Here is an 18,036-nt window from a genome sequence, read left to right as displayed (position 1 = left end):
CAACTAGAGTACACTTGCAAAGATTTTTCCATAGACAAGCTTCCAAATACACAAAATAAAACTGTATTCTACAAGTGAATTCACTCTAAGAAAAAACAAAGGAATCTGCTGATACCCTTTTGCTTCACTGAGAAGAATCAAAGAATATCCCTTATATACTGTTAGCACCCAGAATGCTCCAGGCAACAGTACATACAAAGAAAGAAATACCGTGAGCTGTTGGAGCACATCTTCTGATGTTCAAGAGGACTGTTGTTCCAGAATTCATTTTTACTTTTTCTCATGGTACCTCTTTAGCTACAACACAATACAGGTGTTTTTTGTTGTTGTTGCTTTTTGTTTGTTTTGTTGTTGTTGTTGTTTGTTTGTTTATTTTTCCTTAACAATATCCAGTTATTTACTGGAAATAACTACTTCTGTTTTAAATACTTTAATGTCAATCAGCAAGGGAAGTAAAATCACATGCTAAGCTGCACATCAGAATATAAAGGGAAAAAGTTTTTTTTCTCCTAGCTCTGTAAAAAAGCACATCAGAGTCATGTCAGTATCTTGGTACAATTTTCCGTCATATTTATTGTGAACACATAAGCAAAAATATAGATTTTTAAACTGAAATTCATTTTTATCCAGCCTGAATTTAGACAGTATACTACCTTATGCAAGACAGTGAAAGTGACATAATAACGCTAGGAGTCTGTTTTCAAAAAGAGTATCAGTATATACAATGACCAAGAGTAATAGACTGTTTGATGTTCTTATAGATATCCTCATTGAACTTCAGTGAAATATTTTTAATCACTACATAAAAAGCATGCAGAAAGGACTACGAAACAAGAGTTGTACATACTATTACTACATAAGTGTTTCCACATTTTGGAGTGGAGGAAGATTATTCACAGTACTGCAGTGTAAAATGTTACCAGATTACTATCAGTACTCCTTACGTGCTTCTATGCAGGTTCATAAAATGTAGGTAAGAGTGGTAACTGGAACTGATGAGGAACTCCTAAACAATGACTTTTTATGAAATACCAAGACCTTAAACAAAATGAATTTACTAATTAATTTACATTATTTTATTACAACTCAAGTAAGCACAAATTTATTATTCTCCCTTTTAAAATGCCTCTCTTCAAAATTTCTCCTTCAACTTTTACACATGTATTGTCATCAAATCACCATTGTCACCACCCTTTTGTCACCACGTACCTGAGATCAGCTTACCACAGTCCTAACTTTCTCCCCTTGTTTCCAACTTTCCTTTCTTCTGGCAGGAACTGCAAATTAACTAGGTGCCATTAAAAAAGTACTGTCAACACTTCACATCTTTCCTTGTTTTCTCAAATTTCTCTTTATATTTTTTGAACTTCATTGTTCTAAACTTGAACACTCAGAAGCACAATTAACAAGTAATATTCCCAGTCACATTCAGATACAGCTCTCCCACAGAAAGAGCACGGAAGAAAAAAAAAAAACAAACAAAAGAAATCCACTTTCATCTCATGACTATTCATTAGATCCTTTAATTATTTTCAGATGTAGGATGAGCAGAAGTTCTATGTAAATAATTCATGAAAAGGTAGCCATATGTTATAGAAGTCATCAGCTGCACTTAGCAATCTGTATACTGTCCTTTCATAGTCAAAATGACGCTAGCCAGTTATGATACAAAATGCAATTATTTTTAAATCCATACAGCTCCAAAAGTAAAATGCTGACAGTGCTACCTGATTCTACAGTAACATGATGCTTTCATTCACAAACACCTATTCAACTTAGAACTTGACTTCTAAGAAGGACAGAAAAAAACAAGGTAAAAAAACAACTGTGTATAATGGATAAAAATGTAACTTGTGCAACAGTATTATGAGTACATATCTCACTATTAATGCCTGCTTTTCATGTTTGCCCTTAAGCTATAACAATCTTTAACAAAAAAAACAGCAAGGAGAGGGGAACTGAAGTGCAGGAGTCCACTTGATTTTCATAGCACCATAAGTTTGTTTGTTCTTCTTTATCCCATCCCATGCTCCAGGACTCCCCAAGAAGAAACAATTTAAAAGGATTTACCTAATAAAAAGAAGAATGATGCTGCCAGAAGACATCAGGAAATCCATTCCCAACATTAACGAGAATATCAGAACTTCTATCAATAATAGACATGAAATAAACATAACCTAGAGATGTATACAAAAAAAAAAATGCTCAAAACACTGTCCATTCAGATGTGTTTACCTACTGTTTATGTATTAAAGAAACAAGGTGGGTCTTTTTTTTTTTTTTCCAGGAGGAAGAAAAGAAAGTAAAGATCCTGTAAAGAAGGTTGGTTTTGTTTTTGTTCTAAGAGTATCAGGTGAAATGGCTCTACAGAGAAGCAGATCAGAAATATAAGCAGCTGATGACATTTTGCAGGTGGAGAATATATTCTTGCTCTTCTGACAGTAGTTGGTCTTGCACCTGAATTCTCTCCTGACCCATAGATTAAGTAAGGGTCAAACAGTATAATCCATTATGAACACTATGTTCCCCATTGTGCTCTTTAGACTTGTCTGATGTGATTAATTGGGTATCTTCAGCAAATTTTGCTATCTTAATTATACCACCCAACAGAATTTCTCAGTATTTCAACATGTGGTGGAAATACACTGGGACTTCATGTAGCGACATCATGTAGTTTTGCAACTCTAGCGTCTTGCTTTCTCTAGCAGCAAAAGAACAAATTCTAGCCAAAAATCTGCTAAGCAGATGACAGCAATGACAAAACTTTATGACATGCGCCATTGTGTTCCATTTGAGCTGCTCTTTACAACTACTTCATAGCACTTTCCTTATCTTGTTCATTAAAACAAGGTTACACAATTTCTTTCACTTCTTACCATCTCCTACAATCTCATGCATCACTTCTGCCTGCTCCTTCTGCTGCAGAGTCATAAGGTAAGCATTGCCAGCAGCTGGTTTTGTATTGACGGTGGGAGCCAAATACTGTTTCTGGCATGGGTGCAATAGATTTGCCATATCTGAAACAACATACGCACAAGCTCCCTGCCCTAGAAGGGGAACCTTTTCACAAGAAAACACCTCTAGTTTGGAAATGAAGCGGCACTGCTGAAAAGAAAAGCTGTAGCTTCACACTAAAACCAGCATCTCTCCCAGTATAGCATGCATTGCAGTAATGCATCTGCTAGATTTAAAGATTAATGGGCCATTTTCCTCTAATGAGGATATGACAGCTCTCAGGATAACTAACACTGACAATATAATCGATACTGACAATCTTGCCACAGCTCTAACATCACCTTAACCATCAGCTGCTCTGAATAAATCCCCCTTCCTCTTTTGTCTAGTTGTTCTCAGCATCAGGTCAGACTGGATTTTCTATGGGACCTGTAAAAACTGTTCTGTAAAGCAGCACAATGAATCACAGAATCATTAAGGTTGGATAAGACCTCCAAGATCATCTGGTCCAACCATCCCCCTACCACCAATATCAACACGTCCCTGAGCACCACATCCAACCTCCCCCTGAACACCCCCAGGGGCAGTGACTCCACCACCTTCCTGAGCAGCCTGTTCCAATGCCTGACCACTCTTTCTGAGAAGAAATTTCTCCTAATTTCTAACCTAAGCCTGCCCTGGCACAACTTGAGACCATTCCCTCTAGTCCAGTAATCTGTGAGAAGAGGCCGACCCCCAGATCACAAAACACATTGACACATTCTCTACTCCACCTCTCCTTAGCAGATATATATATTTGAAATGATGCAAAGCAGCAGCCCAGCCCTCTGGATCAGGCAGCAGAAAATCCAAAATATCTCCTTACCCCTTATTGAGCCCACTATTTCCAAATGAAAACCAATAATTTGCTGAATTTTTTTTCTCTTCATTGCAGAGCATGATCTTGATGGAACTGGGTATTTTTTCTACATTGGCATCCTCTGCAAGGGCTGCACAAGGTCCTCAGAGCAAAATAGCCTCTGTCTTTGAAACTGTGTATGACTATGAGATCTGCAGGAAAGGACACCTACAAGCATTTACTCCTGACACAGCAGTATTTCATTACACTCACATACATCAACATTGCCAGATCAGGTATAGTAAATAAAGAACAGCTGTTGCTATGATCAACTTTTCTGATAAGCTCCCTCCTATGTGTGGTCAGCAGATTCATATGGGCAGTACTTCAACTCAAAGGGCACGCTGCCTTCTGCTACCCTGTCCTTAAGGAACAGGGGTTTTCTTGAATGTGAGCAAATCTGCCTGTATTCAAGTAAGAAGCCATGATATATGAAAAGATTCCTCATCAACACTGTTCTTAGAGGGAGGAATAAAATCCAGCTTCACCCACTCACTATACTGATTTTACAATTGAAAAAAAAAATGTTTCACTAAAACAAACATAATACACTAAACAGCTAAGAAGTCAATTTCTTCTACAGTATAAACAGTTTCCAATTACTTTAGAAACCATTTTAATCTGTAGAAAAAAGGCTATCCCATCATTTCTCTGATTGGCTACTTAATTGTTTTTACCTGAATTGGACAGGAAATTCTCACACTACACCCCAAGCTCCTACAGGACAAACAGCATCATAAAGATGAGGCCCACAGAAAAATCTCTTTTACTCCTTTCCAGACTTATATTGAGCTCTGCTAACACAAGAATCAAGCATTTCACACCGGTAGAACTGGCACAGGACAATTAACATCACTTTTCTTCATTCACTGTACTTTTTTCCTGTCTAATCTGAGTGCAGCTGTCATTTCAGGCTAAAAACACAACTTAGAACAGGAAGGCAGAGTAATAAAGATCCAGAAGCTTTAGACAACTTCAGGCTTGGCCACTCAGGTAAATTAATGAAAATCAAGTGTGGCTTTATAGCATACCTGTACCATCACCCAATATAGCTGCTGTCTGGTAGATTAAGTGGGAGAACTCTTTCCTCAAAACTGAGTAAGCTAGCACACAGAAACACGTTTTCAACTTGCAGAGAAAGCATTCCTGTTGGGAATTCACACAAAAGTACTAATGAGCTGTAAAGGCACACTGTAATTTACTGCTTATTAATTTCTTCAGACAAACAAGCCCACAGGTATTAGCCATAGTCATCACACTGCCTACCTCAGGTAGACTTGTATCAATAAAACAAAATCAGCAACATTCAACTATTTGAATTATATTTTCCTTCTTGTCTTTCTCACGCAGGCCAGTTCCTTAACGAGATTTCTTTCCCTTAATTTTATGAGAATGCTAACTAGAAGTTGGCAAGCAGTAAAAAAGACACATGATAATTCACCAGTGAAGTCTGAAAGGGCTGCATCTAACAAATGGGTTCCAGCATTGAATGATGAAATATTTTCCAAGGTACAACTTGAGTTAAAAAACCTGTTTGAAGAAAAAAATGTCTGTGTCCTCAGATATTGTTCACTTGCATTATCTATAAATATAAATCTCATTCACTGGAGAAACTTTTTTTGCAAGAGTTTACAAACTCCACATAATCTCATCACCACTGACACATTCAGCTAAACTCCCTATTACTGAAATTATTCTCATGTCCCTCATTACACAAGAATAATCAAGGTTATCTGCTACTGGAAATAAAATGTTAAGATGGCAATAATGTGTGTGTATACATTTGTCTTAATTTAATAACAGCATTTTATTACAAAGAAAAATACAGTCAGGTGAAAGTACAAAAGTTAAGAAAAAATTATTAGCGTTAATTAATGCTTAAAGGTAGAATTATGCTTCTTTCAATTGGACCCATTAAAGGGGCTTTAATACAGATTTGCACAGCAAGCTGAAGATTTTCAAGTGCAGATAATGAGGCAAGCTAGTACTATTTTAACCCCTCTAGAGTATAATCGGTTGATAAGGTTTGAAACCTTACAAGGTCTAGGACAAAAAGATTAGCTTTAGTTCCACCAGATCAGAATTGAAACCTAATTAATTAACAATGTTGTAAAGACAAAAAAGGTTTACTGCTACTTTTGCTCATCTTTAATTTCATCTTCTAAGGAAAACAAGTGAAGATATTTTAATCTATTGCATGCATGGCGAAAGACTGAATTTCCTGCTCCCACACTATCCTCTAAACTAATAGTTTAAAAGTCACAAATTTGAATGTATTATTGCAAAACCTCACCTTATTTTAACAGAAGGAGGGGGCGGGGAGAAAGACATTGGAGACAGCAGCAGTGATATATTTGAGACATACAAACATTATACATTAAGTACACCAGGAAAAAATGTTTTCAAAGAAAAAAGGAGAATGAAAAAGATACCTGCAGCAATCAGTCTTCAGAATAACAATAATCATAACTGTAGGAAAGTGCTGTATCCACATAAAGGCAGTAGAGTAGTTACACATTCTTTTCCTTGAAACACACAGAGAAACTACGCATACATGGCAAGGATGCAACACTACTGAGGAAAGAGTTTTGAAACAGTGACTTATGATTCTATGGCACTAATGGGCATGAGTTAGTGAAGGGACTTGGTAGGTGATGATCTTGAAGATTTTTTCCATTCTAAATGATTCTGATTGTATGACTTAATGCTATTAGTCATACAAAATAAAAATGTCATCAATAAGACAGGTATAGCAATTTAGCCATCACCCTCAAAGGTGTGAGATTTTTACCACACAGCATTTAGAATAATTGATACACAAAACACCAGGTATGGCACAGGTGTGACTACCAAGAGTGATCAATGAGTTACAAAGACAGTAATAAGAGGAGGAGGAATAAAGGGAAAAATAATATGGAAAGCTCAAACATGGCATGTTTTGTTTCAGAGTTATGTGCAGTAATAGATGAAAATACTACCAATTAATAAGTACTTCAATAAATACGATATTATTTGGACCTTCAAAAGGTACACAAGTGCTTCACATAACATTTAAAATGTTGAAAAAACAAGTAGCTACACAATAAACTCATTACAAGAAATAAACAGTCATACATTTATCTAAATCTAATATTACACCATTTTAATTTAGCAAAGGTGCACATCAGACTGAATGATGCTAATGCACACAAAAGGTCGATGGATGTGCTCTCTTCTCACAGAGAAGTTATCAGACAGCAGAAATTTTGCAAAAACAAACTTACATACATTTTTACACTTAAAACCATGAGTTCTGTTCTTATGAATATTGGAGTAATTTTTTCCTCGATTAAACAAAATTGATTAAAGACTGTACTCACATTTAATTAATTAATTATTTTAGTAGATTTTCTGTAACATCCTAAAAAAAGGAATGTCTTCAGCCAGCTGAAACATCTCAGTACAAATAAAGCTAATTTAGCTCTCAGTATTAAGTAACTATAGGCATCTCACCTACAGTGTGGGCAATAAGATTTCCTATTTATGGTCATTTTAAATGGGCTCTTCGGCATGTCAGGACAATGTCTAAGCAGAATACAAGAGAAGGAGAATTTCATTCTAGGGTTTTGTTGCTATTTCTGGCAGCAACATCAGCTCACATGTTGAACAAGTTTATTTGCTTTTTTTTTCCCATTTGCAGCATGGATTTGTACCATCAGCTGATCAGTGGCCACTCAAATTCCTAGTAAATACATACCCTTGTGACAAATGTTATTGTAATTGATATCCCAATGTGATGCATGAAAAGGAAGGGAAAACAACAGAAAAAAAAAAGACTGGATAATCCCACCTTCCCAGACATAACAGATTGGTAGACTGCAATATGCAGGGTTGAACTGTTGTTTTCTATACTTTATAGAACAGAACTTCCAGTGTTATTACTGCCAAAGCTGACACTTTCATAAACAATACATTGGTATGTTAATTACACAAATAATGTCATTTCTCCTTAAATAAACAAAGAATGAGCAAATACAGAAAGACAAAATAAATGAGAATGCTCCCCACTATATTGTTCTCTATCCCAGCTCAAGTCTTCGATTACCCTTTGGGTCCAAACCACCATGAACACTCTACAAACTCAGAAAACAATCCCCCTTTCTTGCAATCTGGTGGCATCCTAGGAAACGGATGAGGTAAGACCAGAATGCTACCGGTGTTGTATACAGCTTTAATACACAGCACTGGCCTTTGACACCAACCAGTGCCCTTCACAATCCACTCCATGAGTCAATACTACAGTATTGGAAACTACACGAAATGGCTCAATTGAAACATGTGTTTCAGCAGGCACTATCACAGAAAAAGCAGCTTCTGTTCTACTCATCAGCTGATTCTTCCCATCATGTTGCCAAGCCATCCTTTCCTTGGTTGCCTCTTTTCCTTGGTACTAGTTACATTTCCAGTCTCTCTCCACTTGCAGATAGTAACTTCAATGCACACAATCAATTTCAGATTTCTGATCAATATCAATTTCAGCTTCCAAAATTGATCTGAAACCACAGATAGCAATCTCATGGAGATGCATGCTACAGGTTCAAAAGCTAGCACAGCAGGCAGTCTTTCTTAAAAGCACATTACTGCACACAAATCCTTACAAGCATCTTACACAGTTTTTTTTTTTTTTTCTTTCAACTAAGGATAGGGTAAAAATGCAGCAACAGTCACGAATTGCTGCTTAATAACTTCGATGTACATGTAAGCACCAGATGCATTATGAATCACATCTACAGCCATTGAGGAACTAAAACCACAGAAACTCTAACCACTGCTCTAATACGAAATAAAAGGATGAAGAATCACACCTCAGTGGTGTTTCTTGTCAGGCAGCAGGTGTATCAGTTTTTGAACAAATCCAAAGCAGGTAAACTCTGGAAACTAGTTTATTCCACTGACTATAGAAGTTACCTCTTTCAAATAAGAAAGATCCTAGGGTCTAGGCAATCAGAGGGATATGGTTTAGTGGGGACTGCTAGCATTAGGTCAGAGGTTGGACTCGATGATCTTGAGGTCTCTTCCAACCTAGAAATTCTGTGATTCTGTGATTCTGTGAGAATCGGGAGAAATTTTGTTAACGATCTGGCTGAAGGGGCAGATATTGCTGCCCTAATATTGCTGACAACAAAAACCTTGCAGCACTGATTGATAAACCAGAGTGTCATGCTGCCATCCAGAGGAACTTGGACAAGCTTGAGAAATGTCTGCCAGGAACCTCATGACGTTCAACAAGGGGAAGAAGTGCAGAGTCCTTTGTCTGCAGAACAGCTGCCCCAGGCACCAGCACATACCCAGCTGGAAACAGCTCTGCAGAAAGGGACATGGGAATCCTGTTGGAAACCAACCAGGCCATGAGCCAGCAACGTGTCCGTGTGGCAAAAATGGTGAAGGGTATCCTCATCTGCATGAGGGGAAGTACAGTCAGCACATGAAGGGAGGTGATCCTTTCCCTTGGTTCAGTACTGGTTACGCTATACCTGGAGCACTGGGTCCAGTTCTGGTCTCCCCAGCACAAGAGAGGCCTGGAGCTATCAGAGAGAGTCCAACAAAGAGCAACAACAGTGATCATTGGAGTGGAGCTGATCTCACACAAGGAAAGGCTGGGAGAGCTGGGAGTCTTCAGCCTGGAGAAGAGAAGGCTTGGCGTGGGGGGGATCTCATCACTGCCGATAAATACCTGAAGGGAGGGTGCAGACAGGACAGAGCCAGGCTCCTTTTTGTGGTGCCCAGTCCCGGGACTGGAGGCAGTGGGCACAAAGAGAAGCACAGGAGATTCTGTCCTGATGTTCACAATCTGGAAGCACTTTTCCACTGTGAGGGTGACCATACACTGGCACAGGTTGCCCAGAGAAGCTGTGGAGCCTTCTTCCTTGCAGATAGGCAAAAGCCATGTGGACATGGTCCTGGGTAAGTTGCTCCTGCTTGAATAGGGGATTTGGGGCCAGATGACCTCCAGAAGCCCCTTCCTACCTCACCCCATCTATGATTCTATAAAAACAACTACATTTATCAGCGAGCCTTTTATCCCCAGGAATGGATGGACTTAGGCAGCTGAAAACAAACTCTAGACTGTTGTCTGTGCTTATGGTATCAGCTGTTATCTGTAATTATAATTCTCTTTCTCTCCCCCCAAATTACACTTGGTTTAATCATGATTTTTTCCTTATTAACATTCTTAGTAACGAAAAGCAAACTCTCTTTTCCTCATAGTTTTGAGAAGGAAGTCATTTGAGATTCATGAGGAAAAGAAAGGTGTTCTGCTTCTTCTTAGTGCTTGTAAGTATTGGTTACATAAGTATAATACTTCAAATCCTGTGAGGAATTCAACAGCTTTGATTATTTTTCAAATAATTAATTTAGTTTTTAGAAATGAGCTCATTTCCTCAATTTCACTGACAGCTTGTTTCCCTACATGTTTTTCACTTAATTTTGTGCTGATACACTGTACTCATTTTTATTTTGAACAAGCAGTTCAGTAAAGAACATATATGACAGACGTTTCATTTATGTATGTCACTTCAGATTTGCCAATATTGTCATACAGTTTATGGTAACAGTTAGCTTAATACTGCTATATGTTAGTAACACTAAAATACTTAGCTGTATTGCTTTTAGTATACTAAATGGTTAGTCCTCATTACTCCAGAAATGTTTTATTTTTGCTTAAAGCACTTGTCAGAATAGAAAAATCTGTCCAACCAAAAGCATATTACATCCAAAACGTAGTCAGAACTCTATTAGATTAAAATCCAAATTTGGATCATTCTGTGAAGTAAAATTAGGCACCAATTTACTAAAACTTTCCAGAAGAAGTTTCATCTAAACTCAGAGGAACTTCTTAAGTAACCGGTCAACTGTCTGAACAACTTTTCTGAGTTTAATTGACACTTTACCAGAAGGCTATAATTTCTGAATCACCTGTGACTTTCACCTTAAGACGCAACAAAATATTTTTGCATCTCAAGAAATATAAATTTGATGTCAATGATAAAAGTTTATTGACTGCTCTATTTAAATATAATACGAACCTGTTCTAGGGTTTCTATTTTGCTGTCTTTGGCTTGCAAAATCTCTAATACCTTTCTGTCCTTGACTTCAGCTTTCTGCTTTTCTCTGGAAACAAACAAAAAAAATAGACACTTTATTAGTCATAATTTGCAGTTAATCATTTGAATTTTTCATGTCCTGATAATGAATGTCATTTTAAAGCACAGAAAATTAAATTATCTGAAACTGACAGGCCTTGCAGAATTAATCAGGGAGCATATGGCAAGTGACAGCAAATTACATCTGTAAACAGCTAACACAACTTTGTTCTAAAAGAAACTGAAGCAAAAGGTCTTAAAATACATTTTTAAATAGCTAAAATTATCTGTCTCATTCCTCCCCAGCTGCATAAAGTACACTTGTATACAGACTGAACAAAATGCTTTTCCCTTCTTGGTAAAAGAGACGCACAAAGCTGTTTGGACTTGTGAAGTCCTTCTCTGGACTACACAGCATTTCTGTCTGAAACAACCTTTTTTCTGAATATCATAGATGACAATTTTACCATTTACTATCTTACACATGGATGGAATATATAATTTTTACAAGATAAAGAAGACTGGGAAGGTTGCATAACGAATGAGCAGAGCCTCTCCAATGTGGTAATAAGTACAGGGCTATAATAATCTTCACAACACTTCACAGAAAACCAGTTGATAAGTCACTAACACTTTGTAGAACGACCTCATCACATTGTGATACTGTTCCTTTAACTGTTTTAAATACTACTTTGCTTACTGGCTTCTCTTTCAGGAAAAAAAAGAGAAGGAATGGTTTAATAGTAGGGATGCAGATATTCCTGTCACATGCATCTGTGACAAATGATCCGAGAAATGTACTATTCTCATAGTGAAAAATGGCCAATTTCAGGTATCCCAAGCACCACAGGTGGCAAATAAGCAGAAATTCATTCAGATCATCCCTGCTGTCATTATACAGTTAAACTTCCATTATTGCTAGACATAAGCCATCCCTAGAAGCAAAGAATCCTATCTGTGCAGCTTTTGCTCCACCAAAATGGGAATCTTTCAGAGGTAGAAAGGAAGGGAAGAGTGGCATTCCTAACTCTGTAAATCTGATCAAAAGTGAATAAGAATATTCATCTGTGTCCAAAAAGCTTAATCTATTGAAGCAACAAAGTATTATGTAACAGGGAGCAGACATGGGCAATTTTTGTTCTCCAGCATTAACTGCATATTCTACTCCTATGAGTGATTTTAAAGGCTAAAGACCAGTGTCCCTGTAGGCCATTCAATACCATATACATTTAAATAAATTAAATAAATAATGACTTAAAATATCTAGTCTGATCTTGAGTAAATAAAGAATTAAGTAAAAATGGTATAGAATTTACAGCAAGGGTTTTGGGAACCAAGGTTTCAAGGTTTCATGTGTGATAGTAAATGATCTCCTACTGCAAATACAGAACTGATGCATTGTAGCATTCAAAAAAGAATAAAGAAAAAATGCCTGAAAAGATATGTATTTAAATTACACATACCTTGGAGAAAAAATAAATGTATAGGATATTAAGTAGTTGTATGGCATAAATAAATCTATTTCTATAGATAAAATAATTCAGAAGCTGTAATTAAGAGAGAAAAGTGAAAACATGAATATTCAACAAGTATTCCAGAAGAAACTAAACAGGAAAATGCGTATCAGATCCTGACCTAAAAGAGGTTGATCTCTTACTATCACAAGCATCAAGGAGTTGCTATGATATGTTGCTAGGAAGATGTGAGCTGTGAAATATATTGTACAGAAGGTGTTCCATACTTTCTCTTTGAATACCTAATAAAACTAAACTACATGTAAGTGGACTGTACTTACAGAGATCTGTGTAAATATGAAGTTATCTCATGTATTCCTAAAGGTTACACTGTGATGTCTTTTGAAGAAAAATCTAGTGACAAAAAAAGACAACAGAAGAGACTAAACAGAACAAAGAGGTTTCATAATACTCAACATGCAATTAAAAATGACCCACCCTAACAGTAATGCCTAACTAGTTGCACTGACTTTGAGTGGCATTGAGCTATTTTCTTCATACGGATTTTTGACCAAAACGGTGTTGATAACATACTAATATTTTAGTTGCTGCAGAGCAGTGCTCACACAGACCCAAGGCCTTTCCAGCTCCTCCTGCTGTCCTGGCAGTGAGGAGCCTGGGGTGCACCAAGAGCTGATGGAGGACACAGTCAGGACAGCCGGCACAGGCTGACCATGTGTGTCATACTCAGTAACACAGCTGGGAGGAAAGACAGGAATGGGGGACGTTTGGAGCTACAGTGTTTGTCTTCCCAAGTACCTTGTGTGATTGAGCCTTACTTTCCAGGAAATGGCTGAGCATCTGGAAAGTTGTAAATGGACTCCTTATTGTGCTTTGCTTGCCTGCACAGTTTTTGTTTTACACACTAAACTGTCATTATCTCAACCCATGCATTTTCTCGCTTTTACCCTTTTGATTCTCATCCCCATACTGTTGCAGGGGGGTGAGTGAGCTGCTGTGTGGGGCTCAGCTGCCTACCAAGGTTAAACCACAACACTAATTTCCAGAATTCAAACTATCAGGTTTCAAAAAAAATATTTCTGAAAAGTTTATTAACCTTTGCAATGTAACGATATCTTTACAGTAATTTTAATAATAAAGTGTAAGAAAAACTCAGAGTGTAGATACTTGTCTAACGCTCATCACAGAAGTTTGCACATTCCTGAAACAAGTCTACCACTCACGATAGGTACTGTCTGTTATTATGCAACTTAAAAGAGCCAAAAGTTTGCTCCAGCCTAAAACTACCATTGCTTCCTCATATTCAGCTTCTTTACTCAATTACCCTTAGCAGCTACCAGGCGTCTTTTTCAAAGTTAGTGTTTGCTGTACACAAAACTCAAATATTTTGGGAGGAAGGATCTCTCTCTCTTGTAATGACAATACACCATGATGAAGTGATGCATACTAAATTGTAGATTTATGTTACTCCAAGTTTCTTCACCTCTTAGTTACAACTAGGAAAAAAAAATCAAGACTTTAAGATTAGATGTACATATAACTGCTCTGCTTGAAACAAAACTTTAGAAGCTATAGAAAACAAACAAAAAAGTAAGTCACTACTATGAAATACTTAGAATAGTAATGCATCCAACACAGAGTTGGACGATACAATACAAAACACACAAACCACTGAATAATGCTACCTCCTGTCCTCAAAGGAATCCTGACCTCAACTGCTGATTGAAATGTCCCATCCATGCTTTGCTCCCACAGTGATTTACTTCCCTCCCCATTTCAGTTCAGCTGTTTTTATTTTGTATTTTTACATTAAACCATTGCTCTCAGCACTCTTACTTCACCTACCATCCACAATCTGCCATTGTCTTTCCAGCTCCTCTTATCACTACCTCTGCTCAGAGAGCCAACCTTTTTTTAAAACTAAGCCTAATTAAACACAAATACTGGATAATTAACTAACCTCTTAACTCAGCCATGCAATCATCACTTTAAAATTTATTAAACTTGTTTTCTAATGGATTAATTGATCTGTAAACCTGATGGGTCAAGGCAGATACCTCAAAGCAAGTCTCAAAAGAATTCTACAGGTGTTTTTTTTCATTTTAAAGAGAGAAGGAGAAGAAAGGGAATAAACCAACCAAGAACCAGGCAAGTGAACAGATTTCTCTTGAGAACTGAAAAATAGTATGCATACCTAATTCTGGTGTTTTATCAGTAGTCAAGCACTTACGGAGCCCTGTAACTTTAGGACAAGGCTGCACCAAAGAGGTTTTAAGAATAAAGTGTGAGACTGGAGAGAAGAAAAAAAAAAAGCAGACCTTTATTAGTCACTTAAGCAAAAAATATGCCAGTATATGTAAACACATGCACAGAAGAGCCAGTTGTCCAAAGCACATTTGTAATTAAATTCTGTATTTTATCTATTTATATGATCCTCAACCAAATACTTGGAAAAGATCTGTGAAGGAACAAAGTTTGAAAATAAAGATCTATCATGATCATCATCATAAGTCACAGAATGGCCAAGGTTGGAAGAGACCTCTGAAGATCATCTTGTCCAACCCCCCTGCCGAGCAGGATCACCTACATGTAGAGCACATTGCGCAGGATGGCATCCAGGCAGATTTTGAATATCTCCAGAGAAGACTCCACAACCTCTCTGGGCAACCTGTGCCAGCACTCTCACCCTCACAGTACAGAAGTGCCCCCTCATATTCAGTCAGAACATCCTGTGCTTCAATTTGTGCCCATTGCCTCTCGTCCTGTCTCTGGGCAAAACTGAAAAGAGACCAGCTCCATCCTCTTGACACCCTCCCCTCAGATACTTACACCCATTGATGAGGTCTCCCCTCAGTCTTCTCTTTTCCAGGCTAAACAGGCAGCTCTCTTGGCCTGTCCTTGTATGACAGGTGTTCTAGTCCCCTCATCATCTTCATAGCCCTCCTCTAGACTTACCACAGTATCTCCATGTCCCTCTTGCACTGGGGAGCCCAGAGCTGGATACAATACTCCAGGTGTGGCCTCACCAGGGCTGAGCCCCACCCAGAGGGAGAATCACCTCCCTTGACCTGCAGGCAATGTCCTTCTGAATGCACCCCAAGACACTGTTGGCCTTCTTGGCCACAAGGGCACATTGCTGGCTCATGGTAAGCCTGCTGTCCACCAGGATTCCCGGGTCTCTCTCCGCAGAGCTGCTCTTAAGCAAGTCAGCCCTCAGCCTGTGGTGGTGTTTGGAGTTATTCCTCACTAGGTGCAGGACCCTGCACTTGCCCTTGTTGATCTAAATGAGGTTCCTCTTGGCCCATCCCTCCAGCCTGTTGAGGTCCCTCTGAATGGCAGCACAGCCCTTTGGGGTAAATGGAAAAAATCTAATGTAAATTCAAGGATTTTTTTGGCTATGAGGGGTGGGTTGTTTTTTTTCCGGATTCTCAAGATTATGCAGGTTGTATAATATCCCCCAAAATAGCTTCATTAGTTATCACACGCCGCTCTAGAAAAAAAAAAAAAAAAAGGAAAAAAATAATAATAATAATAATTTTAAGAACGCAAACACACATGACGGATGTCTTCAGAAGACTAAAGCATAAGCTGAAATCTCACATGGAACTTTATCAGCAGCTCCTCCTGCTGGCATAGGATGACTTCCAATATTCATTACAAGACAGTTCCCCACAGACACTCAAGGTAACGTTACTGGAAGTTGCATATCATATTTGGATCTGTTGTTGTGCCTTAAAATGAGATTAGCTAAGAACTGCAGTCATCTCCTCCTCCTTTTAAGAAACATGTAGAAAAATCTTCAACTGACTTTATTAATTGAGTCGTTATGTATTTCCAACATATTAAAAAAGGTCCACTGGAATATGGGAAAAAATTCAGGCACTGTCAAGAAGCTGATGATGATCAATGACTGAGACAAACTCCTGTTTAGCTAATTAGAACCACTGATGAGCAATAATGATGTGAGCTAAGAATATTTGCAGACTTCTTTAGGATGAAAAATGGAGTGAAGAGAGGCTGTCAATTTGTACAAGTTTTAAGCTCCAATCAGTTTTCCCATGAGTACTACCTATTTCAAATGTTTAACACAGCTGTATTTAGTTACAAAGATTATATAGATTTACCTTTCTAAAAAAAGAAGAAACTGAAAAAATATTCTTAAGCTCAAGTTTTTTCCTGATATGATATTTTCCTGTGTTGTGCTATACATTACACAACAGGACAGGATAATATTTTTGAGGTTTGGCCCATTTTTAATGACTTGTCAAAAATGAAACATTAGACTATAAGGAAACGTTTAGGTGTTCACAATGAGGTGTGAAACAGAATACTCATTCTGAAACAGTATAATCATTGCAAAAACAAACAAACAAAAACAAACAAACAAAAAAAGATTTTCAAAACAAAAAAGTTTGGGGAAGTATTGTAAGACAGTATGTTTCCTAGAATCTTCAACGAAAGCATTCTGGGAAGAGAATCGTATTATATCCTACCACAGGTCTTAATAAGTCAAGCAATTAACCATTTTCAAGAAAAAATAATTCAAAGTTACATGCAATTATGCCATCGTTACATAGTTTTAATGAAAACAATTTTATCTAATAAAAAAATCAATGGCATACCTCCTTTCAGTTTTACAAATAGCAAGATTAAAAAAAACAACAAACAGAGCAGGTTCTACAGATTTGGCCTTAAATAATCAAGAAAGTTAAAGAGTACTCTGAGAACTTGGAGCTATGTGGTAACAGATAATCAAACATTTTATTTTAATAGTATATGTATTTTACCTATATAATACATACATATATATAATATAATACATATATGTATGTATTATATATGTATACATATAATACATATATGTATTATATATGTATATAAATTATATATATTATATACAATATATACACTTCTAAACATATGCTTATTTTTAAAAAAGTTATAGTCAACTTCTGCGATGCACCATTTAATGTAACTGTCATCCCTCCTGGTCTTCACACTTCCAACTGCTTTGCATATATACTTTACACAAGTGCATACATTCAGTGTTGTTACTACATAGACAATGAATAGCCCATGTGCAAAGTTGTACATTATACAGTCAATGTATAATAATGTATAAGTATGACACCAATATTGTAATTTACATTAATCCCTGTGGCTGTACAGTTAGTGTTTAGCAGAAACAGTGCATATGCCTTTATCTTTCAACTAGAGCCCTGTTTCTGTGCACCTATTGTGATAAAAAAAAAAAAGAAGTAAACAGTCCTCATTTACCCGTACAGTTTATTCTCACCTCCAATCCTAGAAGATGCTTATACTTCATAATGCATTTTATATGGCACACAATTATTAGTTCATTTTTTTCCTTCTCCTTCTAATAATTACAAATCGTATTTTTAAAAGATTTGGACTGCACAGAGTAAAAACAAATACTTAAACTGATGGCATAGATATTGCACTCCTCTGAGACAGCAAATATTTTCTGTATCAAAATTGAGTAAGTCTATCCTTGTTTCTTAACAGAAATAACATAAGGTCTGGTTACAAAAAAAAAATTGTAAAATGAAGTTGTTTCTTTAGTAAA

General features: G+C 37.1%; 1 protein-coding gene across 1 annotated transcript in view; it reads right to left on the bottom strand.

Annotated features, from left to right (window-relative positions):
• The window catches only part of CNTLN (centlein), a 192,433-nt gene that overhangs the window by 150,259 nt on the left and 24,138 nt on the right, over window positions 1-18,036 (bottom strand). The window contains exon 3 of the mRNA XM_032206274.1: window positions 10,918-11,002. Coding sequence (XP_032062165.1) covers window positions 10,918-11,002 — 85 coding nt within the window. The remainder of the gene's footprint in view (window positions 1-10,917; window positions 11,003-18,036) is intronic.

Source organism: Aythya fuligula, chromosome Z, assembly GCF_009819795.1.
Source record: "Aythya fuligula isolate bAytFul2 chromosome Z, bAytFul2.pri, whole genome shotgun sequence".
Taxonomy (NCBI): Eukaryota; Metazoa; Chordata; class Aves; order Anseriformes; family Anatidae; genus Aythya; species Aythya fuligula.
The sequence above is the reverse complement of the archived record's forward strand: the minus strand, read 5'-3'. Positions and strand labels throughout refer to the sequence as shown.